This window comes from Rhinopithecus roxellana, chromosome 20 (assembly GCF_007565055.1).
Source record: "Rhinopithecus roxellana isolate Shanxi Qingling chromosome 20, ASM756505v1, whole genome shotgun sequence".
In the NCBI taxonomy this organism is placed as follows: domain Eukaryota; kingdom Metazoa; phylum Chordata; class Mammalia; order Primates; family Cercopithecidae; genus Rhinopithecus; species Rhinopithecus roxellana.
Genome location: NC_044568.1, coordinates 26,938,168 through 26,962,528, shown reverse-complemented (window position 1 = coordinate 26,962,528; position 24,361 = coordinate 26,938,168). Strand labels below are relative to the sequence as shown.

At 49.6% G+C, this 24,361-nt stretch overlaps 1 protein-coding gene across 3 annotated transcripts; it reads right to left on the bottom strand.

Annotated features, from left to right (window-relative positions):
* Window positions 1-5,016: 5,016 nt before the first annotated feature.
* On the bottom strand, window positions 5,017-19,761 carry SNX20 (sorting nexin 20). 3 transcript variants are annotated; one of them, XR_749410.2, is made up of 5 exons: window positions 19,603-19,761; window positions 15,786-15,924; window positions 14,165-14,316; window positions 6,352-7,594; window positions 5,017-5,363 (listed from the first exon to the last, which is right to left on the bottom strand). XR_749410.2 is itself a non-coding variant. In XM_010376380.2 (4 exons), the coding sequence occupies exons 2-4, from the start codon at window positions 15,913-15,915 to the stop codon at window positions 6,463-6,465; spliced, it is 309 nt and encodes a 102-aa protein (XP_010374682.1). In that variant the 5' UTR covers window positions 15,916-15,924; window positions 19,603-19,761; the 3' UTR covers window positions 5,022-6,462. The 3 variants fall into 3 exon arrangements, 2 of the variants coding, with proteins under 2 accessions (XP_010374682.1, XP_010374680.1); XM_010376380.2 differs by having other exon boundaries at window positions 5,022-6,489; XM_010376378.2 differs by lacking the exons at window positions 5,017-5,363; window positions 6,352-7,594 and adding an exon at window positions 10,105-12,562.
* Between the last annotated feature and the right edge of the window lie 4,600 nt (window positions 19,762-24,361).

Here is a 24,361-nt window from a genome sequence, read left to right as displayed (position 1 = left end):
CCACCTCAGCTCTCCAAAGTGCTGGAAATGACAGACATGAGCCATGGTACCTGGCCTCCACATGTGTTATTTTGAAAAATTCATGTTTAAACAAGAAATTAGGTTTACACCTTTCTTTGGGGGTGCATGCTTTTGTTTTTAAACACTTGGAATAGGAAAACAAGCCTAGAGGCGGAGGCAGGAGATCTGAGTTCAAGTCTTGGCTCTTCTACTCATTCCTTCTGTGGCCCTGAGGTTTTTTCCATCAGCAAAACCACCCCAGTGGCTCCCAAAGGGAGCTCTGCCTTAGGCCTACCGAGGGCACCCCTAGGCTTTGATGGGGTAGGCTTTGATGGTGCTCCATCAAAGCCTAGGGGTGCCCTCGGTAGGCCTAAGGCAGAGCTCCTTTGCTTCCCAGCTAGAAAAACTTGGCTTTGGCCTCTTTTACATGTTGAGCTTCTGCATCAAATTCCATTTGAAGAAAAGACTCTGTGGCTTAAAAAAAAAAGTCTGTACCTTGCACTCGAGCAGCTCTGTAATCCCTTCCAATGCAAATATTCCAAGATTCTCCATCAAAATGACAAATGCTTTTCCAACAGCCTTCGTCCTGTTTCGAGGTTGTCACTAAGCATTCTTTCTGCTGACTGCTTCCTGGAGAGTGGCCTCATGTTTATCCACAGGAGCCTTCATCTTCTGGGGCATAATGCTGCTGAGTGCGATCTTCATGCTGGGGACCTGGGGGACCCTGGGAGAGAGGAGAAAGCAAGCAGGGGCACGAGGTGGCCCTCTTTTGAGAGCCCAGAGGCTTGGCATCCCAAGGCTGGGGAAGAGGCTTCAAGGAGAGCAGGCTGGGATGGGCGGGCAGGGTGGCACAGTGGGTAAAGCACAGGCTCTGAAGTCACATCCCAGCCCTGCCTCTTACAAGCCATGTGACTGTGGGCTAAACTCTTGTTTTGTCTTTCCACCTGTAAAATGGGGGCAGTAATAGGGCCTACCTCATAGCGCCACTGTAAGGGTTAAGTGGGCCAGGTCTATAAGGTGCTGAGCCAGGGCCTGGTATGAGCGCTCTCTACATACAAGGCATGAGTAATTGGTGGTTATGTTTACATGGAAGCTGCTTGGAGCCTCGGAGCGAATCCAGGGAAGGCAGGAGCATTGGGTAGGCTGGTGCTGATCACTTCCTATCCCAGACAGGTCCTTTCAGGAACCCTATGCCAACATATCCCCAGACCTCACTACTGTTTACAGACAATGTATCAGCTAGCTATTCCTACATAACAAACAGCCCCAAAATTCAGTAGCTGGAAACAACAATAACATCTGATTTGAGTTCACAAAACACATGGATGAGAATTGGCTGATCTTGCCTGAGTTTGCCCATATGTCGGAGTGGGCTGGCTATCAGTGGATCTCAGCTGCCCTTGGCTCAGATCCATGTGTCACTTCATCCTGTGTCTCCAGCTGGATACCCTGGACATGTTCTTCTCACAATGACAGCAGAAGCTCAAGGGGGCAAGTGAAATGCATGAGGTTTCTTGAGGCCAAGGCCACTGTCCCTTCTGCCACATGACATGGGGCAAAGCCAGTGTCCAGGACAGCCTGGACTCAAGGGGTAGGGAAATGAACCCTACCTATTTAGTAAGAAGAACAATAAAGGTGTGTGGCACACCACATGAAGACAAGGAGGGATGAAGATCCAGACCATCTCTGCAATTCACCACACACTAGTATGTTAAGGAGGTGCCCGTGAGGATCTCGTGGCCCCGATAGCTGGTTGCTATTCCTAATTCTTTCCTGTAGATTAGAGAATCTGGGGCTTTGGAGTCAGAACACCGTGCTAGTCTCAGGCTCAAATACCAGCTCTGACTGCCGTTGTACTTGGTACCTAATAAATATTGAATGTATATTTGATGCACCCATTTATTCTTTTATTAAAATATTTATATTTTTCAATTTTAACTTTTTTTTTTCGAGATGGAGTCCCACTCTGTCGCCCAGGCGGAGTGCAGTGGTGCGATCTCTGCTCACCACAACCTCTGCCTCCTGGGTTCAAGCAATTCTCCTGCCTCAGCCTCTCAAGTAGCTGGGATTACAGGCTCCCACCACCACACCCAATTAATTTTTGTATTTTTAGTAGGGAGAGGGTTTCACCACGTTGGCCTGGCTGGTCTCGAACTCCTGACTTTAGGTTATCCATCTGCCTCAGTCTCCCAAAGTGCTGGGATTACAGGCATGAGCCACCACACCCAACCAATTTTAACATTTTTAAATTTTAATTTATTTTTGTAGAGATAGGATCTCACTATGTTGGCCAGGCTGGTCTCAAACTCCTGACCTCAAGTGAGCCTCCCAACTCAGCCGCCCGAAGTGCTGGGATTACAGGTGTGAGTTGCCGCACTCCGCCTATTAAGATATTTTTATTGTGAAATATAACACACAGGGAAAAGTGCATAAAAGTATACAGCTTAGCAAATTATTATTAAGCAAATACTCATAACTATCACCTGAGAGTAAGAACTGAGACTCCCCACTGTCCCCATCCCAATCAAAACCTCACCCCCTGGAAGTGATAACCATCATCATAACTTTTATAGTAACCCTTTCTGCTTTTTTTTCTTTCAAGAGTTGTGATAGTTAATTTAATGTTAGCTTAACTGGGCCACAGGATGCCCGGATGTCTGATTAAACATTATTTCTGGGTATGTTTGCTAGGAGAGATTAGCAACGGAGTTGATGGCCTGAGTGAGGCCCATGTGAGTGGGCATCTTCCAATTCACTGAAGGCCTGTACAGAACAAAAAAGGCAGAGGACGGTTGGATTTGCCTCCTCTCTGACCACTGAGCTGGAGCCTGGATCTCCTGCTCTCAGCATTCTTGGTTCCCAGGTCTGCAGACCCGGACTGGAATCTACACCGTCAGCTTGCTGGCTCTCAGGCCTTCAAATTGCACCACCGGCCTTCCTGGGTCTCCAGCTTGCAGATGGGAGAGGCTGGGACTTCTCAGCCTCCATAATTGTAGGAGCTCAGAGCTCATCACTTACACTAAATCTCTTTATATGCAAATGTATAGACATATACTATATGTCCATATCCATATCTAGCTCTGCTCTTGGCGCTTTTTCTCTGGAGAACCTAGTACAGGAGTTTTGCCATCTAAGCAATCATCCTTCAGCCCTCTGGTTGAGTCTGACCTGTCCTTGACCTTCTTGACCTTCAGGAAATGGAACCACACAGGCTGCATCAGTCTGTGTCTCGCTTGTTTCACGCAGTCTCTTGTGAGGTTCATCCACTTCCTTGTGTCCAAGCATAGCTTGTTTCGTAACTGCCTCATGTTCCACATAAGAATACCACAATTCCCTTCTCTGTTTTATGGTTTGCAGACATTTGGGTTGTTTCCAGCTAGGGGACAGTATCAGGAATGGTTCCCGCTGTGCAATTCTGGTACATGTCTTTTGTTGAGCATACTTACCTGTCTATAGGGTATATTCTTAAGGGCAGCATTGCTGGGTACTTATAGGGCAGTTTACGGTCAGCTTTGAGGGATGGTGCCAAATGGTTTTCTTAAGTGGTTGTACCATTTATACTCTAACAAGCAGGGAATGTCATTTCTCTTTTCTTTTCCTCCCAGCCTCCTTCCATTTTCCTTTCTTTTACTTATTTATCCAACCCACATTACCCACAGTCTCTATACTGAGCTTTATGTATCTACTGGTGAATTAAAAGGTCACTAGTGGCGTCCCCTGGGAGTCCTCTTCACTCCCTCAGTTTAGTAGGCAGATGGATGGGGAGCCCCCCACGCCATCTGGGTCCTGAAAACGTGGGAGATGGGATCTGGGAGGAGCAGGGCATTCAATCTCTACCCCTGGAAAGCGACGTGGCGAGGGTCTTACTGGGGAAGGGCCACTTTCCCCAGACTGAGAAGCCCAGTTAAGCCCTTTCCCAGGAGCCGTGGCCGACCCTGCTGCTGCGGGCGCCGATACTGGTTATTTGCAGCGCCCTCTCTTGTGAAACCCTGCGGATTCCGCTTGTGGGAGGTGGAGGGCGGCGGCCTCCGCCTTTTGGGGCCTCTGGGCTGAGGGAAGAAGATGGAGGGGCAGAAAAGGATTGAGGTCCCGAACCCCAAGTGGAGGTCGTCCGGGGACCCCCCACCAACACTTGCTGGGGAGAGGTTATAGAGGCAGCAAAGCTCTTTCTTTGCAGCATGATTTCAAATCCCGTCTAAGGGCTTTCAGAAGCCTAGAGAAAGGTTCGGTTGCCCAGCTGTTTCAGCTCTTTCCGCCTGCACCGCGGTGATGTGTTCGGAGCCGCCGAGGCGACAGCGCCATCTGCTGGCTACTTTTTAAATTGCAGGATCAGATCCTCTCGGTCTCTCCAGACGTGCCCTGTGGAAAGGGAAAAAGATTAAACTATTAAAAATAGTTTAGATCACCTGAGGTCAGCAGTGCGAGACCAGCCTGTCCAACATGGTGAAACCCCGGTCTCTACTACAAATACAAAAATTAGCCGGGCGTGGTGGCGGGCGCCTGTAATCCCAGCTACTTGGGAAGCTGAGGCAGGAGAATCACTTGAACGATGGGGCAGAAGTTGCAGTGAGCCGATCGTGTCACTGCACTCCAGCCTGGCCACAGCACCAGACTCCATCTCAAAAAAAAAAAAAAAAAAAGGTTTAAAATGTTGACAGCCACTGTTATGCAAAGTTCAAGGGCCTCTCTCACACTTAGCTGGTGGAGGAGTGAATGAATACAGCCTTTCTGAAGAGAGAAAAATTAAGTAACAGCAAAATCATTAAGTGTTTATGATTCATAAATACATACAATTTTTGTCAACTAAAAAAATAAAATATGTAAAGGTCAAAAAAGTGTCTATGATTCAGAAATGCCACCGTTAGAAGTTACCATAAGAGTGCACACAAAAAGGACATATGGGTCTAAGTGTTTGCAGCACTGTTGCCCCAAATAAGGAAATCTTGCAACATTGTGGGGGGGGGGGGGTAAAATAACTATAGAATATGCATTAGAATACAATGAAACCATTAAACATAATGTGGAAGAATATTATGTATTATAGGGAAATGCTCATAATATATAGTGACAATTTAAAAAGCAGATTACAAAACAATATGCCAAGACATGATTTCTGCCCCAGTCTGCCCTGATGGGTGAGCTAACTAAGGTTGCTGCACTGTGAGGGTGTAGAGGCTGCCCCTCGGCCCCCACCCCTTTCCTCAGGAAAGGACATGTGAGTGTTTACTGCACATCCTACAGATGAGGAGCTCACAAGGACCCTGGATGGGGGAGTCCTCTGAGGTTGCTGGAGCTGCTGCAGCCATCTTGTCACTGCCAGGAGAGAGCTCTGGAGAGCAAAGGCACAGCAGAGGAAAGCAGAACTAAGAAGAGACAGAGAAAGCGAAAGTGGGAAACGGAGAGAGACATGAGATGACAGTGTGGGTCCTTGGATCCTGCTTGGTGTAAAGTTAGCCTGCTCCTGGACTTTACAGATAATAAATTCCTTCCTCATCAGGTTAACCTGGGTTTTTGTGGCTTGTAACCAAAAGGGTCTGCACGGCCCACACACAAGCTCCCCAGCTCATTTCCTTTGTAATTAGCAATAACTGGAGGCGGGCGGTGCATGGATCTGCCTTGCAAGGCTTCTCTGTTAGTGCCTGGAGCCCACTCTCTCAGCTGACACCGCCAGGGTGACACATCAGGCCGGGTGTGTCCTGGACTTGTGCTGTTTCTAGGTGCAAACTAGAACTGAGGATCCCAAGGGTAGTGGTGGGGGGTGGTTTCCTGCCTCAGGGCTGTGCTCCTGCTATCCCTCTGCCTAAAATTCTCCCCTCTTTGTGCTCCCAGGACCAGCTTCTTTGTATGCTCTGTAATTGTTTGAACAGCGCCTCCTCTGAGAAGCCTTCCCTGACCACCTGGCTGAGGACACCATTCTGTGTTAGCTTCCATTTGCTCTGGGAGAGGCCTCCTGACACTTCACTTCCATGAGGCAGGGACCAGTTCTGTCCTGGTCACTGCTGTATCCCCAGCTCTAGATAAGGCCTGGGACATAGGAATGCCACAGACGGTTGGTTATTGAGAAAATGAGCAGTTAGATCACGGCTCCCAACACCAACACAATGGGGATGTGTTGGGAGTCAACTTAGCCCTACCAGCAGGTGGAACTGGTTTTGCTGCTCCAAAACAGTACCAGCTATGGGGACAGCCACTACAGAGCAGAGCTACGGCCATGCTAGGCTGAGGGGCCACAGTCCACCCTGAACTGTCCTTCCCAGCCTGGAGCTAGTGAGGGGGCTGAACCTGGGAGCTGACTGGGATGGGGGCTTGGTGCAGGGACTTTTGGAGAAGAGGGCATTTTCTTGCTCTTACCATGGGGGCAACAGCTAGATGGGTGGCAGGACGGGGAACCCACTCAAGGACATACTGCGGCTTCAGACTTCAACCAGCCCAGAACACTTACTCCATCTGAGGGTCTTGATATCAGGGTGTGGCATCAGGAGCCGGAGCCTATGGGTTGAAAGCCAAGAGTGGGCAATCAAAGCTGAAACCAGGCCCACGACTTAGGAGCTGGAGAGCACACAGGGCTGAACACACGACTTGGGGACCAGGAAGCCAGGGAGCAAAGTCTTCAGGGCACTTGGGCAAGACCCCAGATGGTCTGCAGCAACACACAGGCAACACGGGAGGATCAGCGCTGAGTGGTGAGAAATGTACCTCCTTTTGTGGGACAACATTTTCCAGTCCTTCTGAGTAAATCAAAGAGAAATCTCAGCTTGGTGATTGCAGGTCTTTAATGCTTATTTCTCTGTCTCTGTCTGTCTCTCTTAACAAAAGTCTACCAGCAGCCTCAGGCTTAGGGCCCGGGTCAGGTAAAAGCCAGTTAGGGTATAATAACAGTGATCGGTTTCATTGTGTTTATTTTTGTAGCTATTTTCTAATTATGGCAAGTGATTCTGAGTTTCCATTTAGGATAGTAATAGGAAGTTTCTTTTTCAAGTAAATGTGCATAAGTAAAAAGAGACTGCTCAAAGGAAAACGGCTGGTGGTTGATAGAACAGGCTGTGGCATTGTTGGGCCCCAGAGGGAAGGGCTGTACAAGCATGCAGGAATTTCTGGGAAGGCAGCTAAATGTAGTTTCTGCATGGGGGCCAGGAAGCATTTGGAGGCGTGACTGGGCACAGCTTGGCTTTTGAGCCCAAGAGAGGCCCACTGGGGACACGCTGGGAGCCAACCTACCCCTACCAGCAGGTGGAACTGGTTTTGCTGCTCCAAAACAGAGTTCCAGCTATGGGGACAGCCACTAGAGAGCACAGCTAAGGGCATGCTAGGCCGAGGGGTCACAGTCCACCCTGAACTGTGCCTCCCAGCCTGCAGCCAGGAAGCTCAGAGAGGCTAGTGGCCCTGCCCAGGACTCAGCACTGACCCTGCACCCCCAGGCGCAGCTGGGTGACCCCTAAAGGCTTCCTGGAATTTGAATGCAGGGTTATTTTGTGTGTGCTGCCTCTCAGAGCATGTCACTTTGACGTGGATATCTCGGGTCTGGTCCTAGTGCTGTCCCTGTCTCGCCATGTGACCCTGGGTGAGTCACCTCTCCAGCCCTTGATTTTCCCATCTGTAAACAGAGATGAGTAAAATGACCTTTAAGGGTTTGTCAGTCCATTTTGCATTGCTATAAAGGAATACCTGAGGCTGAGTAGCTTATAAAGAAAAGAGGGTTATTTGGCTCACGATTGTGCAGGTTGTACAAGAAGCATGGCACTGACATTGCTTCTGGTGAAGCTTCAGGAAGCTTCCACTTATGGTGGAAGGGGAAGGGGGAGCTCATGACTTGCATGGCAAGAAAGGGAGCAAGAGCGATGTCAGGCTCTTCTAAACAACCAGCTCTCACATAAACTAACAGAGCAAGAACTCACTCATTACCATGGGGAGGGCACCAAGCCATCCATGAGGGACCTGCCGCCATGACCCAAACATCTCCCATCAGGTCACACCTTCAACACTGGGAGTCACATTCAGCATGAGATTTGGAGGTGACAACCATACATCCAAACCACATCAAGGACCCATTTCAGTGAGGGGACCAGGGATATATCCCTTCCCTTCTCCTCCACATCCTTTAATGTGGGGCTCAGCAAGGAAAATAGGGCTTGGGTCAAATTAAAGCCTGGGCTTAATTTCATGCTCCAGCTATTAGCTGTGTAACCCTGGGCAGGTCATTTAACCCCCCCAGATTACAATGTTACAAATGATCCCATTTTCCTCAACTGAGACATGGGATAGGAACATGTCCCGAGCAGAGCTGGACTGACGGTGCTATCAATGGCCCGACAGTGCCTGGTCACACAGTAGGCCTGGGGAGCCCTGACTTTTACCACACAGGGAGCTGTGTGCAGAGCTTGTTTTTCAATTGTGGGCTTGGCATGGACCTGTTGGCATCCCAGGGGACAGGGTCTCATGAGGATGCCTAATCCCAGCTCAAAGAGGAGACCCCAGGACTCCGTCACAGCCAGTGGCAGGGAGTGGCTGCTGGAGCAGGGCTTCTTTGGAATGAACACCTTTAAGCTCCAGGCCAAATGCCCAGAGTGGGTTTGCAGGTATGGTTGTGAGGCTGGGATGGTGGGCCCATCTGCAGTCCCCTGGGATGGGACACCTGTACGGTAGAGGGCCCGGGTGGAGAGAAGACAAGGATGGGGATGAACCCAGGACCACAGACGGCCCAGTTCCGTGGATGATTTTCATCGAGGTGTCTTCAAGTCAGTTCAACACTGGGCTTCTCAACCTTTGAGGTATGCAGGTAAGAGTCACCTGTGGCAGTAGGGGATGCTCTTGTTAAAGTGCAGACTCGGATTCAGCTCTTGTTAAAGTGCAGACTCAGATTTCAGACTAGGGTTGGGCCTGAAATTCTGTGTTCCTAACAAGGTTCCCTCCTGGGTATGGAGGTCAGGTACTCCTCACCTCTCCTGTGGACCCAGCTTTTGGGGGGTCAGGAGAAGAAGGTCCAGTCCCAGCTGCCACCACTCTAAAGTCTCCTAGAAACAAGGACTAATACAGGTGGCGTGGGAGAGGGCCCAGGCAAACAGGGGAGGTGGGGTACCCTGGTGGGGCGGCAGTGGGCCCTGCGGAAAGCTTGCTGGAGGAGGGGGCCTGAGGAATTCAAGGACTTGTTCCAGGAACCCAAGGAATGAGTGGGCTCTAATTGCTGCAGCATATGGGAGATGCCAGGAGAAGCTGACTGTGGCAGGCCATCCCAGGCCATCAGACAACTTGTAGTGGATGAAGATGCAATGTCCATGGCCAGAAGAAACTCCCATGGACCCTCAGGCCAAGGCTGCCAGAAGCATGAGGAGGGGGCAGCATTGAGTGTCATCAGGAAGAGGCAAGGTGATGGTCCTGAAGCTGCCCCATGTGGCCAGTCCCTTTTTGGGAAGCCTGAATAAATCCATTTCCTGTGCACTGTGTGGGAAGCCAACCCCTTTTCAGAGGTACTGATGGGGAGCCCCCCATGTGATTCTATAGGCTCCTTTACTCCCATATAAGTATTTTCTCTTTCTGTGCACATCACACACACACACCCCCCACACACATATCATCTATCTGTGATTTTGAGATGCACTTTTTTTTTTCACGTTTCAGCACCTCTGAACTCAATGGGATCCTACACTCCTTATAGGCCTGGCTTGATGCTGACATCCTTCAGTCCAAGGGAAGACCTGAAGATCTCCAGGTCTTGAGGCACCTGCAACACCTCCATCTGAGACCACTTTAACATGATTTCTGTGCTTGAGGGATTTTGGACCACGCTGTGTGTATTCAACCCTAAAACATGGGTGAGTGCCAGCTTGCAGTTCAAATTCTTAGAGGAAGTTCCCTGTACTCCACCCAGTGCCAAGTTTGATTTGTGTGAATTTTCTTAATGTCCCCTCCTGTACAACAGGTTTATTTGGTATTAATCCTTATATCAGGGGTCTAACGCTTTGGTTTTCCAGGTTTTTTTTTTTGTTGTTGTTGTTTTTTTTTTTTTTTTGCTGGAATACCCCATTAAACTGTCCATGTTGGGTATTTTTTCTTTCTTAGTAAACATTTGGTGCATCTTAGAGGTGACAGCATTTTAGATTTGAAGAAATAACTGACAAAATCAATATAATCTGTTCTGTCATTACAAATAGACTCATAGCTCTTTAATTTTTCCATTTAACACTTTAATTTTCCATAGGCCTAGATTTTTCAAGAAGTCCAATATCTCTCACTTGAAGTGTCTTTTCCCTGGAGTAGATTGGGAGATTTGAGGGATATCTGTCCAAACACGAGAAAGTCTGTTTCTAGTCTCCCATCAAGCCTGATGGGGCGTCTACAGTTGTTACCACAAGGTGTCGCTGTTGAACAGATTCTGGTGCAGTCTAGTGTATACTTGTCCAACTCTAGAGTGATCACTTGCTGGGCCAAGTCCCTCCCCTTAAGCGGTGCCTCACATTAAGGTTCCCAAATTACAGACTCTTTAATGCACCCAAATGAGCTCATCCAGGCAGTTTAGGTCTTCAGGGGCTTCCAGCCTCCAACACACATTGGGCCAAAACCAGCCTGTACCACCAGCTCCAAGCCCTGTGTTGAATCTAGGTCATTGGTCCAGATGCCCCTTCCTTCTGGGCCTGTGGTGTCCTTTCCAGACAGCCGACCTCAGTCAAGGGCATCCCAGTTCATCAGAGAGGTTCCAGGATCACAGACCCTCAAAAGGGGCAGTGTTGAGGATTCAGTCTCTTCTACACAGAAGCCCCATTAAGTATGTTGTATCAACTCCTCCCAGGGCTGTTTCTACATAACCCAGGGAAGCCATTCAGGGAACAGCTGCCTTATGAATGAAGATCCACCCCTAGACAATGTGCTATGCCATTCCAGCCAGAAAAATTGTTGGCAACTTCCCTTGCCAAAAATGCCTTGTATCACAGAATCTTATGCCATTATTGCTTTCTGGCCCAGGATCCTCCCAACCTTCAAAAGGATGGCATACAACTCCCACCGTGTGTGTGTGTGTGTGTGTGTGTGTAGAGGCTGTTCTTGAGGGCAGTAGGTGAGATTTGTTTTGCTTCATCAGGTCTACATTGTAAGGGGGAAGGGCTAGAATACTAGGATAGTATTAGGATAATGGATGGGAATGTTTTAAAGCAATTCTGAGGTGGAAGGAACAGAGAGAAAAGCCTTGGAGCAGCTGGAGAGAACTGTCTTCAAGGAAATGGACTAAGCTTTGTCTAGAATGTGCAAGGTAAACTTCTTCTCCAGCTTCCCACGAAGACACTGGTGGGGTGGACACTGGTCTGGATGTTTTTGGCAGTTGGGTTTGTGTTTTGGAGATGAAGTGGCCCTGGCATCAAAGGGACATGGCACACAAGCAGAGGCGTCCAAGGGGTCCCAGGAGCACCTCTGTCTGATACAGATGGGGAAATTGAGGACCAGAGGAGGGGCTTGTTCAAAGTCACCCAGCGAGTTAGAGCCCCCAATGGCTTTTCCCATTAACAATGAACTCCAGGCCAGGGATGGTGGCTCACACTCGTAACCCCAGTGTTTTGGGAAGCTGAGGCAGGAAGATCATTTAAGGTCAGAAGTTTGAGAGCAGCCTGGGCAACAGAGAGACCCTGTCTCTACAAAAAAAATAAAAATAACAATTAGCCTGGTGTGGTGGCGTGCACCTGTTTCCCAGCTACTTGGGAGGCTGAGGTGGGAGGATTGCTTGTGCCCAGGAGTTTGAGGCTGCAGTTAGACATAATTGAGCCACTGTACTTCAGCCTGGGTGACAGAGCAAGACTGTCTCAAATAACAAAAAAGAAAAGGAAAAAGGAAAAAAGAAGAACCCCAAACAGCCCACCATGAGCTATGGTGACCCCAAATCTCCAGCGTCCCTGCGGGGTCTTAGGCCTGCTCAGTGCAGGTATTCTCGCACGGTGAGCTCCTTCAGGGTGATGCCGCGGGGCGTGGGCCTCCGGAGCTGGCTCTCCTCCAGCCTTTCCTGCAGAGACACGAAGTCCTTGCCCAGCGTGTAGGCCAGGCGGACCATGGCGTCCAGCAGAGGCGCGTAGTAGCGATGGCCCTCCCTGGCCTGCAGGCGCTGCAGGGCCCTCTCTCCCGCCGCGAAGGCCTCCGCCGGGCGGTCGAGGTCGCGGTGGCACAGCAGCACAGCGCATAGGGCCGGGACGGCGGCCGCGGGGCAGTGGGCGGTGAGCTTCTCCTGCAGCGGCAGCACGCGCAGCAGCAGCTCCAGGGCGCGCGGGTACTGGCCGGCCCGCAGGCAGCCGAACGCCTCGCGCAGCTCCGGCCGCGTGAGGAAGTCCAGGAATTCCCGGGAGCGGCGCACGCAGCGGATGGCGTAGAGCAGGCCCAGGTACTCCTGCAGGGCGCGCCGACGCTCGCAGATCATCTCCTCCGCGAAGTTCCCGGTCAGGTGCTTCCTGGGGAATTCCACGTCTTCAATCTCCTCCCTGAACGTCTTTAGCAGCGCTTTCTGGAGCTTTGCGAAGTCGGAATAGCGCCGTTCCAGGACGGCCTTGTTGTTGTCAAAGCTCCCAGTCTGGATGACGATGATTTGGTACACCTAGGGCGCAACCAGAGAGAGCCATGGCCACCTCCTGGCGGGGGCTGCGGTGGACGCAGCACCCCGAGAGTAAAGTTAACCAGGCCGGTGTAAAGTATGCCCTGAAAACGGGCGATCCTTATATGCAATTCTGTTTATTAACTAATTAATTAAATTTTAGAGACAGGGTCTCGCACTGTTACCCAGGCTGGAGTACAGTGATGCGATCATACCTCACTGCAACCTTGAGCTTCTGGGCTCAAGTGACCCGCCCACCTCAGCCTCCTGAGTAGCTGGGACTACAGGCACACCCACTACCCAGCTGATTTTTTTATTTTTATTTTTTAGAGATAGGGTCTGGCTGTGTTGCCCAGGCTGGTCTCGAACTCCTGGGCTCAAGCGATCCTCCTACCTGGGCTTCCCAAAGTGCTGGGATTACAGGCCTGAGCCACTGTGTTTTAAATTACTATTGACATCAGCTGAGTCAACCCTGGAACAACAACACAGCAAGGTGGGGACATCTGGGAGGAAAAAGGGCAGAGGGTCCTGCCCTGCAGGCTGCTGGGGTCCCTCTTGGCTTTACTTGCTAAAACTGGGCCTCCTTTTTCTGAACTGAGGTGCTGTGTTTTACAAATGTTTCACATTTGGGAGTTAGTTTTAGGTACAATATAACATCATTTAGGTACACTGGTGATGCCGTTATATGGTAAGAAAATCATCCCTTTTCAATTACCTTTCAAGAGAATCCTGATTACAGGCAATTATATATTAAGGGCAATTATAACCCATGCATCTGACTCCAGAGCCAGATTGCATGGGTTATAATTACAGTGCCACCATGGTCTAGCTGTGTTGTTTTAGATGAGTAATTTAACCTCTCCGAGTCTCACTTTTCTCATTCATAAAACAAGGACAGGCATAGTGCCTACCTCACCCGGTGAGGATTAAATGAGTTAATGCACTGAAACCACATGCAGCTGTGCCCAGCATGCCATTGGCATTCAGTGGCAGCTTTGTTATTTATCCTGGTCCCAGGTAGGTGAAGGAGAAGGATGAAGTGTGGCTCTTAGGCAGTCTTTAACATCTCCCTAACACAAGCTAAAATTCCAGTCTAACAGGGAGAGCAGCCCCCAGGTGCAGGGCTTTCCTGAAGCCACAGTACTCAGCTAGAATTTAATAATAGTGCATAGCTTTCCTTGTATTGACTTTCCTTGTTTCGACTTTTCTAGTATGTTACTTTTTCTTTGTGCCATGTGATATTGGTTTTCCATTTAAGGCATTTCTCTTTGAAATAAATGTACTTTGTGTTTTTAAAAAGTGATCCAATTTAAAGAAAAAATAAGTAGTAATAATTATAATGGATACAGGGATAAGGCAAAATTGGTGAAGAAAGGACAGAGGTGACCGACACCCAATAAGATGGGATTAAACTGGGCTATTTCCTTCTTGGGACCAAGAAGCATGACTTCCATGGTTCGAATCCTCACAGACTCTCGCAGGTGCTGAGCCTGAAGTGTGCTGACCCATTTCATAGTTGGGAAACCTGAGGCCCCACAAGACTTATTCAGGGCCAGGAAGGAAGCAGAGTGAAAGAGGCTCCACCATTTCCCGATCTCTGCTTACCACAAACTTAGAGACTTTTCTCTCCTCGATGCGAGCTGAAGCGATCTCAAAGAGCAGTTTGACGTGCTTCCAGCGGCATTTCTCGTTCTGCCAGTACTGCTGAAGCTCCCGCGTGGTCATGCTGGAGTTGGAGCTCAGGCCACTATGCATGTCTGGAAGGACAACACCCTTAAGGATCTGCACCCTCTCAGTGCACTTTCGAGGCATGGCTTGGGGAGATGGCTGGGTCTATCTGAGATGGGATATCAGAACTCCTAAAGAGTACTGAATATCCCTCTCTCCCACCCCGCCATTTATAGGCCCAATTGGGGTATCAGACAGACCTCTGTGCCCAGCCTGGCAGAATCCACCCTACCACTGACAATCTCAAATAGCCCATCACCCCCAAATGGTTTCTTAGCTGTGGAATGTGGTGTGGGCATTTTGCATCGTCCACTTCTGGTCTGCAGATTGGCCATGGTGAAATCCCCGCTCTGGACAAGCAGAGACTGTGACTTGTGTGTTTCTGTGCTCCCTGCAGCCCTGACTTTGTGACTGTCGCCAGGACTCCTTGAACACACATCAGTGGGCAGGGGAGGCAGCGATGAGGATGTTATGTTCCAGCGTCAGCGGGCTGGCCCTTCCTAACCTTCTCATCTAACTGCTTACATGCTAGGCTCTTCTCGGACGTGCACTCCTCTGCCTGGCATCCAACCCTCTATTTCCATGCCTGGAAAATGAACACAGTGTTTCTTAAACCCCACTTGAGCCCTGCGCCCCTCTGAGCTTCTTGAGAAGCGCAAATAATTGTGCATTTTATTGCAAAGGGCATGGTTCCCAGCTATTTTCCAGTCTACCCTTCAAGACCAAGCCCCCACATCACTGCACATGCCCCTTGGCATTAGAGTAAGAGCCTCCCACCTTGTTCCTATAGTTTTGTATTTTATTTATTTATTTTTCATGGCACATCTATTTTTTACTGATCTGTTTCTCTACCCAACCTCAGGACTAGTGCAGTGTTTGATTTGTTCCTGTTTCTGTTTCCCCAGTGCCCTGCATAGGGCCGGGAACAGAGCAGGTATTGAGTAGGGGCATCTTGAAGGATTGTAAGAAAAGATTTGTTCCAGGAGATGGCACTACAGCAGATGCTGTCCATGCCCCAGGCTGGACCATGCCCTCTTGGCACCCACTTTTCCAGAACATGCCACTGGCTTCCCTGAGGGCTTTCTAGGGCCGTAGCAGCAGGCCCAGGAGCATCCCTTCTCCTCTGCAGGGCAGGACTGGTAGATAACAGCCCAGCTTCCTCACCCCAGGATAGCACAACCCAGAGATATGTTCCAAGGTCTCCCAGAAGACCCCCGCTAGGGTTGAGCCTCAGCCACCTACTGTGCCTATCTGTTCACTGATGTCCTGCCCTGGCCTCTTGCCCTTTCCTTCCATTCCCACTCCCCTGCTGTGACTCCTAGGACCGTCTCCTGGATAAACAGCTTGTACCAAATCTGTGTCTCAGTGTCTGCTTTGGGATAACCCAAGTTATAAGAGCTGCCCAGGCCTCTTGTTGCATCTGCCCAAATGACCCACATTTGTACTTTGAGTGTCTTCAGACCTCTCCCCCAGACCGAGTCTCAAGCCTCAAGCCCACCTAAATGCCTCTCAGGTCCTGGGTGCAGGAGGTCAGGGCCAGTGGCTGGTGCTTCCTGCTGGGTCCTTGCTGTGCACTGTGTTACGGGTCCCTTCCAGCCAGGGCTCCCAGGGTGCTCTGGACTTGCCATGCTCCAAGCCTGCCAGAGGAATAAGAGAACAGTGAGTACCCACTCCAGTTGGGGTCCCCGGTGGCTCCTGGGGTGCCTAGGAGCTGTGTCATGCCCCCTCCTGGCAGGCAGAGGGAATGACAATGGCCCCACGGCTCAACCTTCCCCACTCTCCCAGCTGCCAGATCCCAGACCTGGGTCTGCGCCTTTGCTGGGCAGGTTACTCCAAGGCAGAGAAGACCCTTCACCTATTGCGATAATCCATGTGTTATTGAGGTGATCCTTACGTATTGCTCAGAGTTTTAAATGAGATGATTTCAAGCAAAAGTATTGGCTTTAGTGATTACTTGAGCAAAAGATGCTGGCTTGTGCAGACACTCACTTTTATGTTACACATGTGAATGAAGTCTCAGTGTTCAAGCTGAACACGGTGGCTCATGCCTGTAATCCCAGGACTTTGGGAAGCTGAGTTAGGAGGATCACTTGAGCCTAGGAATTTGAGACCAGCCTGGGCAATGTAGTGAGACCCCGTCTCTAGAAAAAATTAAGAGAAAATTATCCAGGATGCACGCCTGTGGCCTCAGCTACTTGGGAGGCTGAGACAGGAGGATCCCTTAAACTCAAGAGACTGAGGCTGCAGTGAGCGATGATGATGCCACTGCACTCCAGTCTGGATGACAGAACAAGACCATCTCAAAAAGAAAAAAGAAAGCTCAGTGTTCAGAGCAGGTAGATACTGGTATGAATCTTCTATCAATCAATCAATCAATTATCTATCAGCAAAATTAACTGATAGCTTATTATACCCACTTCATACCCACCTAGGTTCTTCACAGCCCCTAATCTAGTTTAATGCTCACAAAAGTCTATCATTACCACCACATAACAGATGAGAAAACTGAGGTCTAGCCCAAAGTCACGCAGCTGGTGAGTGTGCACAACAAGCAAAGCTGAGTTTGTCTCCAATGCTTGTGATGTGCTGGCTGTGCGCTTGACACCCAACACACACTCTCACACTAACCTGACCACTGTCTGCACTCAGGACTGTTTGCAGCTCCCTTTTATGATAAGGGAACTGAGACTTAGAGTTGCCGAAGATAAAGAGCTGGTGAGTGGTGGGCAGGATACAGACCCAGGCTGGGCTGACTTCAGAATTCTCTCCACGTTACTCAGGGAGGGAGAACAGGCAGCTGGGATCTGGTTTACATAATAACTCTGTCTGTGACCTGGATAAGTGCATGGGATGACCTGGTAGCTGGCAAGTGACTCAACTTCTCTGTGCTTCTGTTTCCTATAAATTGGGGATAATAACAGAACCCACGTTCGCAAGGCTGGAGTGAGGATTCAGTCAGGCAGACTCTGAAGCCTCAGCTCAGGGCCCTTGTCCATTCCGCAGACTGTGTAGTACCCCCGCTCTTAGTGTCTGGTAAGTGCTAGATGTTTCCAGAAATATTTGCAAATTAAATGACTAAATTAAGGTGGATTGGAATAGAATTACAAATCTTTGAGACAACTTAGAAAAAGGGACAATTAAAACGTTAGCTCGGCTGGAGCGAGGAGCTGGTATACCGGTTAGGCATGGAAATTCAAGACAAGGAAGGTGCAAGTGACCTCACTTTTTTCTACTAGGACCTGAGGAAGCTGCCAGTGGAACATAGAGGTAGAGCTGGGACTTGAACACTGGTCTGTTGGATTCTGGGCCCTTGGTCTGAATCCCTGGGCTGACTACAGCCTAGAGAAAGATAGAGCCAATGCCTCCCTGGCACCCCCTGAGCACAGACGGGGGCGGAGGTCATGCATGTCCCTGAGCACAGCCAGCGCCTGTCTCTTGCTCCAGGGGTGAGAGCTCCTGGCCTGGGAGAGGGGAGGTCAGCTGGGGCCCAGAGTCTGCACTTCATGGGGAAGTGCTTGCTGTGTCGGGTGAAAGGAACCCTGGGGCCTTCTCCATGTGGCTCTGCATAGCCGTCCAGTGGGAAGCCCTTAGGGACCCTTGATCCAACCTCACCTTTTACAGATGGGCAAACAGAGACACGGAACAGGGGCCTGGCTGGCCCAGGGCTGCACGTTCTTGAGCATGCCGTCACGGGCACCTCTTGCTTGTCTCTTGTCCCTGTCAGGGAGTCAGGAGACATTGCCTTCCATCCTGACCAACTCTGTGTCCTTAAGCAAGTGCTTTAATATCTCTAGGCTTTTGTTTCCCCACCTGAAAAGTGTGGCTACAAGCCCCATCGTGTTGATAAGATGACGGATGACTAGGGATGGGTTTCCTACATTCTGGTAGGTGCCTAAGTGAGACAGCAGGTGGTCTATGTGATTCTTGGTGGCTGGGATTCTTGGGGGCCCAGGGCACTCCTGTGCTCAGCACTTCTGTAAAGTGGGTGATGGTGAGTGACCTTGGCCTCAGGGGCCCCAGCCTTTGCAGACCTGCTTGCATGACCAGGCAGCTGGCTCCAGATCAGAAGCAGGACACTATTGGCTCAGAGACCCTGTAAGACCCTAGAAATGATGCCTCAGCTTGACACTCCAGTAAAGACTGAGAAAGCTGATTATGAAACCAGTCCTTAGAATAAAAATCAAATTCAGCAGCCACAGTCAGCTCCCTTATAGTTGTCTCTTACAGGTTTCACTGGGAGTCACCCATTTAAAGAGGAAGGGGAAGGAAAGAGTTGTGCACTGGTGTATCCATGGGGTCTTGGGTAGCTTCCTATCCCTCTTCAGGTCTCAGTGTCCTCATCTGTGAAATGGGAAAGAATCCTATCACTCTAAAAGCTCTCTGGGGACAGCCACATAGATGGTTCCATGGCCCTTTCCTCCCCTCTCCTCACTCTCTGTAGCAAAGATTTCTTGACTTTATAACAAAATACTATAAATGTTGGTGCTGTTGGCCTGGAGGCCTGTAGTTGGCCCAGGGAACACAGCAGCTTCCCAGTCCCCTCTACCTTCCCACCCTGTGTGCATAGACAGTCATTCTCCTCCTCCTGTCCCCAGGTGTCCTGACCACCCCCCTCTCCAAAAGCTGACTGCCAAGTCTAGTCCTTCTTCTGCTGGGCACACAGAGGCCACACCATTTTTCTGAAGGCCTGCTGAGGACTTTTCATGGGGGATGAGCCTCTAGGGGGTGAAATAAAGCTCCTGGCCCACTCTGGGAGACAGGAGATCCCCGGACGTTGGATGTGTGGCTGCCTCTGTTGGGGAAAGGGTGGGTACCCTCCAACAACTGGACGCTCACCTGAGAAGCCTTGCCAAAGCCAGGGGCTCCCAACCCAGTGCGCGTAAGAATAGCCTGGTGGTGTGGGGGTGGGATCCCAGGGGCTTGTTCAAAAGCAGGTTTCCTGGCTCCTAACATAGGAAAGTGTCATTGAACAGACCTAGATTCTGTATTTTCTACAAGTCCCCTAAAGCTATGCTGACGCAGGGATTCCCTGACACCGTTTTATTTTTGAGAAACACAGGTGTGATGACTTATTCTCCAGGCCCAAGATGGGTTGTACAAGCGCCTAGCATTTCAAAAGGAATGGAGGTGATGGAGGGTCCAGGAGCTGTCCCTTCCTCTGCCTCAGTGCGCTAAGGAGAGCTCCAGACACAGTGGCTGTCACTAATCCTTCCCCCTCCCACCCTGCCCCCAACAGGTGCCAGGCAGGGTCCCAGGAGGAGGGGACTCAGGCCACAGCAGGCAGAGGACAGCTGAGTTTGGGATCAAATACTGACCTCCAGTCTCTGGGGCTGTGCGTGTCCAGGGGTCCGGGAGGAGTGTCACATGGCCCCTTCGAGCTCTTGGTTCTCAGCTCCAGCGACCAGGCGAGGGACTGACACTTTCTAAGTTCCCCGTTTGAAAACAGGAAATAGGCTGTGTGACCTGCTCCTGATCGCCCCAGCCCATTGGCTGGTGAAACATGGTATATTGAACTCAACTGACAGCCTGCCACCTCTTATTCCGGGTAGTGCAGGGAACGGCAAGGCAGTGCAGGGCCAGCCCTGGGGGATCTAACTCAGCCTCACTCTCCCTGCAGCCTTGCAGTGGTCTGGCTGTCCTTCAAATCCCCGTTGATCTCTGGCACTCAGGCATTAGCTCTTAGAGCCCTTTAACATTCATTATTCTACTCTATGAGCTAGCATGATGGGGACCGTCATGCCCCTTGAACAGATGGGAAAACTGAGGCTTGGGTCACAGAGCTGGTGGGACACAGAGCCAGTGACTGACATAGTAGAGCAGTGGGGTGGAATTACAGTTCCATCTGGCACCTCTTCTCTGAGCAAAGCTGTATCCATCACCACCAACAGAAAGTACCAGGGAAGCGAAACCCCAGGGCAGTGGTGTGATTCATGGCCACCTATCTTTGTGGCCTTGAGGGCAAGAGAGGAAATCAGACGACAAAAAAAAAAAAAAAAAAAAAGGAACTTTGCTGGCTGTCCCAGAAGTTTACCACGTGTTTTTTTCTGAGCCACGATTCCCTTCCCCTCCATGAGAGGTAGTCACAGTCCTGATTCAGATGGGGGTTACTACTTTGCTTTTCCTTAGAAACTTACCACCTATGAGATCCTCAAACAATTCAGTTTCATTTTACTCATTTGTGAATCTTATATAAATTGAGCCAAGCATACTGTGTGTATTCTCCAGTGCCTTGCTTCTTTCATGCAACATTTATGTGTTTAAGATTCACTGATGCATTTCTGGGTAGTTAGTTTTTTCATTTCCATTGTTGTGTTGCTACATTATTATTATTATTATTTACTTTAGTTTAAGTTCTGGGATATGAGTGTAGAATGTGCAGGTTTGTTACATAGGTATATATGTGCCATGGTGGTTTGCTGCACCCATCAACCCGTCATCTAGGTTTTAAGCCCTGCATGCATTAGGTATTTGTCCTAATGCTCTCCTTCCCCTTGGTCCCCACCCCCCGACAGGCCCCAGTGTGTGATGTTCCCCTCCCTGTGTCCATGTGTTCTCATTGTTCAACTCCCACTTCTGAGTGAGAACATGCGGCGTTTGGTTTGCTGTTGCTACATTATTTAAATATATTGCCATTTATCTTTTTTGGTTGTTGTCTTTTGATGCACACTTGGGGTGTTCCTAGGACGGCCATCATGATCAATGCCCCTGATGATATTCTTACACATTTCTCCAAGTCCATGTACTTATCTGAGGTGAAATTGCTGGGTCTCAGAGTATGGATAGCTTCAACTGTGCTAGATTACACCAAGTATTTTCCAGAGTGACTGTGCCATTTTGTATTCCCATCAACAGTGTATGAGAATTCCGGGTGCTCCACCTTCTCACCTACACTTGATATGGTCATTATTCTTATTATCTTAGAGACGGGGTCTTACTCTATCACCCAGGCTGGAGTGCAGTGGTACCATCATAGCTGACTGCAACCTAGAACTCCTGGGCTCAAATGATCCTCCCACCTCAGCCTCCTGAGTAGCTAAGACCATAGGTATGTCACCATGCTTGGCTAATAATTTTTTTTTTTTTTTTTTGTAGAGATAGACCGTGATGGCCACTATGTTGCCCAGGCTGGTCTTGAACTCTTGACCTCAAGCGATCCTTCTGCCTTGCTCTCCCAAAGTATTGAGATTACCAATGTGAGCCACTGTGCCTGGCCTGGTCAGTGTTTTTTAGTGTACCACCGCATTAATGTGCAGTGGTCTCTCATCATGGTTTTAAGTTGCATTTCCCTAAGGACTAATGATGTTGAGCATCTTTTCACAGGGTTATTTGCCATCCTTATACCTTCTCCAGTGAAGTATCTATTCAAGATCATTGCTCATTATTGACTGGATTATTTTTAATGGTTTGTTAGGTGTTCTTTATGTATTCATTTGGGTTTATGTGCTTCTCAATATCTTTTTCCATCCAGCAGTTTGTATTTTGTACTCTCTTAATGGAGTTTTGTGATGAATAGAAGTTGCCAACTTTAAAGAACCATATTAGTCCTTTGATATGGTTGAATTTCGACTTTCCTAATTGCAACATGAAATTTAATGAAGCCCTCCTAGTACCAAAGCATTCTGCCTTGAGCCAGTGTCATCCTTGGAGGGCATGGAGATTTCTCCTGTATTTGCTTCTGCAACAACCTCATAGGCTTGTGAACCTCAAGAGGAGTTCAGATGAGCCAGACACTTAGAACAACACTGTTCTGTGCTGTACAAGTGCTGGCAGTTCTTATTATTCTAAAACCGTTATCACTTGTCTTTTTCATTGGAGGCTCTATAATGTCCCTGTTTACCTATTGACCTTGCTTATTGACATGCCCTGCAATCCCACCTCTCTGCAGTGCCATCACTGTCATTAAGAACCTCCACATCTGCAAAAGTCTGTCTCTGGGCAGAGCTCATGAGGAGCACCATGAATGGTGTGCCTCTGGCCTGCTAGCTGGGGCACCGCGTAAGTGCAGGGGCCGTACCTCAGTCATCTCCGCCTCCCCCTGCCCAGCAGAGGGCCTGGTGGTGTGGCTCCCTGTGTACAGTGAGGCTGGAATGCCCTGCACCCTCTCCTTCCTGGGTTGTGCCCCGTAACTTTCCAGTTTTCTTGCCTACTCGCTGCCCAGGCCTGGAATCTGCGAGACACCAGGGTGGAATCTAAGTCCTTCTCTGCAGCCCTGTGAGCCTCTCATGCTGCAAAAGGCAACCACAGGGGGAAAATGTGTGGTTGCCGCTGCTTCCTCTTATGGGGAAAGGAGACGTTTCTTGGAAACCCCCTGATGGAGAGGGGCCTGGCCCACATAGGTGGGACCCAGCTGAACCAGAGTGACTGGAAGATGCCACGCATGGCCACCTGTTGGATGTTGCTTTTTCTCTGCAGCCAGAGTTCTCTGTGGTGGAGGCAGAAGACATGGGTAGTGTCTTAGCTTGGGCTGCTGTAGCAACACACTGCAGACTGGGTGACCTAAACAACAGACATCTCTTTCTCACAGTTTTGGAGGCTAGGAAGGCCAAGATCAACATGTTAACAGATTCAGTGTCTGGGGAGGGCTTGATTCCTGGTTTGCAGATGGCTGCCTTCTTGTTCTATTCTCACATGGCAGAACGAGGGCTAGAGAGTGCTCAGGGATCTCTACCCTCATGGCCTAATTATCTCTTAAAGGCCTCACCTTTTTCATTAGGATTTCAATATATGAACTATATGAACTTGGAGGGCACATATTCAGTTCATAACAGGCAGGCAAGGTCCCATCGTCATGCGGGGGACACAGGAGTGGGCATCCTCTGTTGCAGTGCTGAAGCCAGATGGCAAGGAGGGTCACCACAAGACACCAGCAGTGAGAAAGGGGAAATGCTAGTAGTGTCTTAGAACCTGATGCCTCTCCTAGAATTCAAAATCAGAGCACCTCTCCATCTCACTTGGACCCTTCAGTGGCCTCCCACCGCATTCAGAGTAAATTCGAACTCTCTGCTGAGGCTTCCATGATCCACCTCTTGTCTGCCTTCCTGCTTGTCATTCAGTCCACTCCTAGTGTCACCACACACCAGCCGACCCAGACTGCTCACTGCTGCTCAGACGTGCCTTTGTCTTCACAGTTCCTTCAGCTGGAAATACCCTCCGCTTGGTTTTTCCATCTCTGGCTTTCTCTTCTCATCTCATCTCATCTCATTTCATCTCATCTCATGAAGCGGCAGCTTCATTGTCGCTCCTCCCTGCGGCCTTCACCTGACCCCTCTGTCAGGATCTGTCCTTGTTTTGCTTATTTGTATACTTGCGCATTTCCTATCTCAAATGCCACGATGGCAGGGACTTTGTCTGTATCATCATCTGTGTCCCCAGCACCTAGCACAGTGCCTGCGGCATAGTGGGTGCTCAGTAAGCCATTGTGTGCATGAATGAATGACGGGGTGAATGCAGAGAAGTGGTCACCCAGGCTGTGGCTTCAGCTCAGCCCTGACTCATTGTGTGATTCTGGGCAGGCCACCACCCTGATTTTTGGCTTTCCTAACTACAACATGAAATTAAATGACGTCCTTTTACCACCAAAGCATTCTACATTGAGCAAACAATTGAGTGCTAGAAGCTACCCCTCACTACCGCTCTGGATGCCTGACATGCTTGGAACTGCAACCCTGATACGCCTTCTTTGAGAAATTCAGCAAGAGTGTATTAGTACCAAGTGTGCCTCCCAGCGCTGGTACAGCAAACCACAACTGGCCAGGTGTTTTTCACAGGTGACACAAAATTTGATCTTGTCAATCTTGTTTTTTGCAGCTGGATGTGCCCGTTTAGCCTTTTATTAAATTTGAAAGGTTCTCAATATTGCAGGATTTAAAAACTGGGGCTGCAGACAGAATGCACGCAGGGCACCACTCTGGTTGTATTGAGACATGGCAGGGTGGGGCTGGGTACAGGCGCATTTATTTCTACACTGCAGGCTGCGGGAGCTTCAGTCACCATTACTTAACTTCCTGGTCTTTGTCAACCTCAGGACTGTCAGAACTGCTGATTGTGTAAAGATTCATGGGTAAGATTAGGAGA

Excerpts from the sequence above, each read along its gene's own strand:
- SNX20 (XM_010376378.2), bottom strand. The coding sequence starts at position 15,915 with ATGGCAAGTCCAGAGCACCCTGGGAGCCCTGGCTGGAAGGGACCCGTA. Across the intron at positions 14,317-15,785 it reads AGGACCTGAGAGGCATTTAG|ACATGCATAGTGGCCTGAGC; the intron begins GTGGGCTTGAGG and ends TTGTCCTTCCAG. Across the intron at positions 12,563-14,164 it reads GAAAAGTCTCTAAGTTTGTG|GTGTACCAAATCATCGTCAT; the intron begins GTAAGCAGAGAT and ends GTTGCGCCCTAG.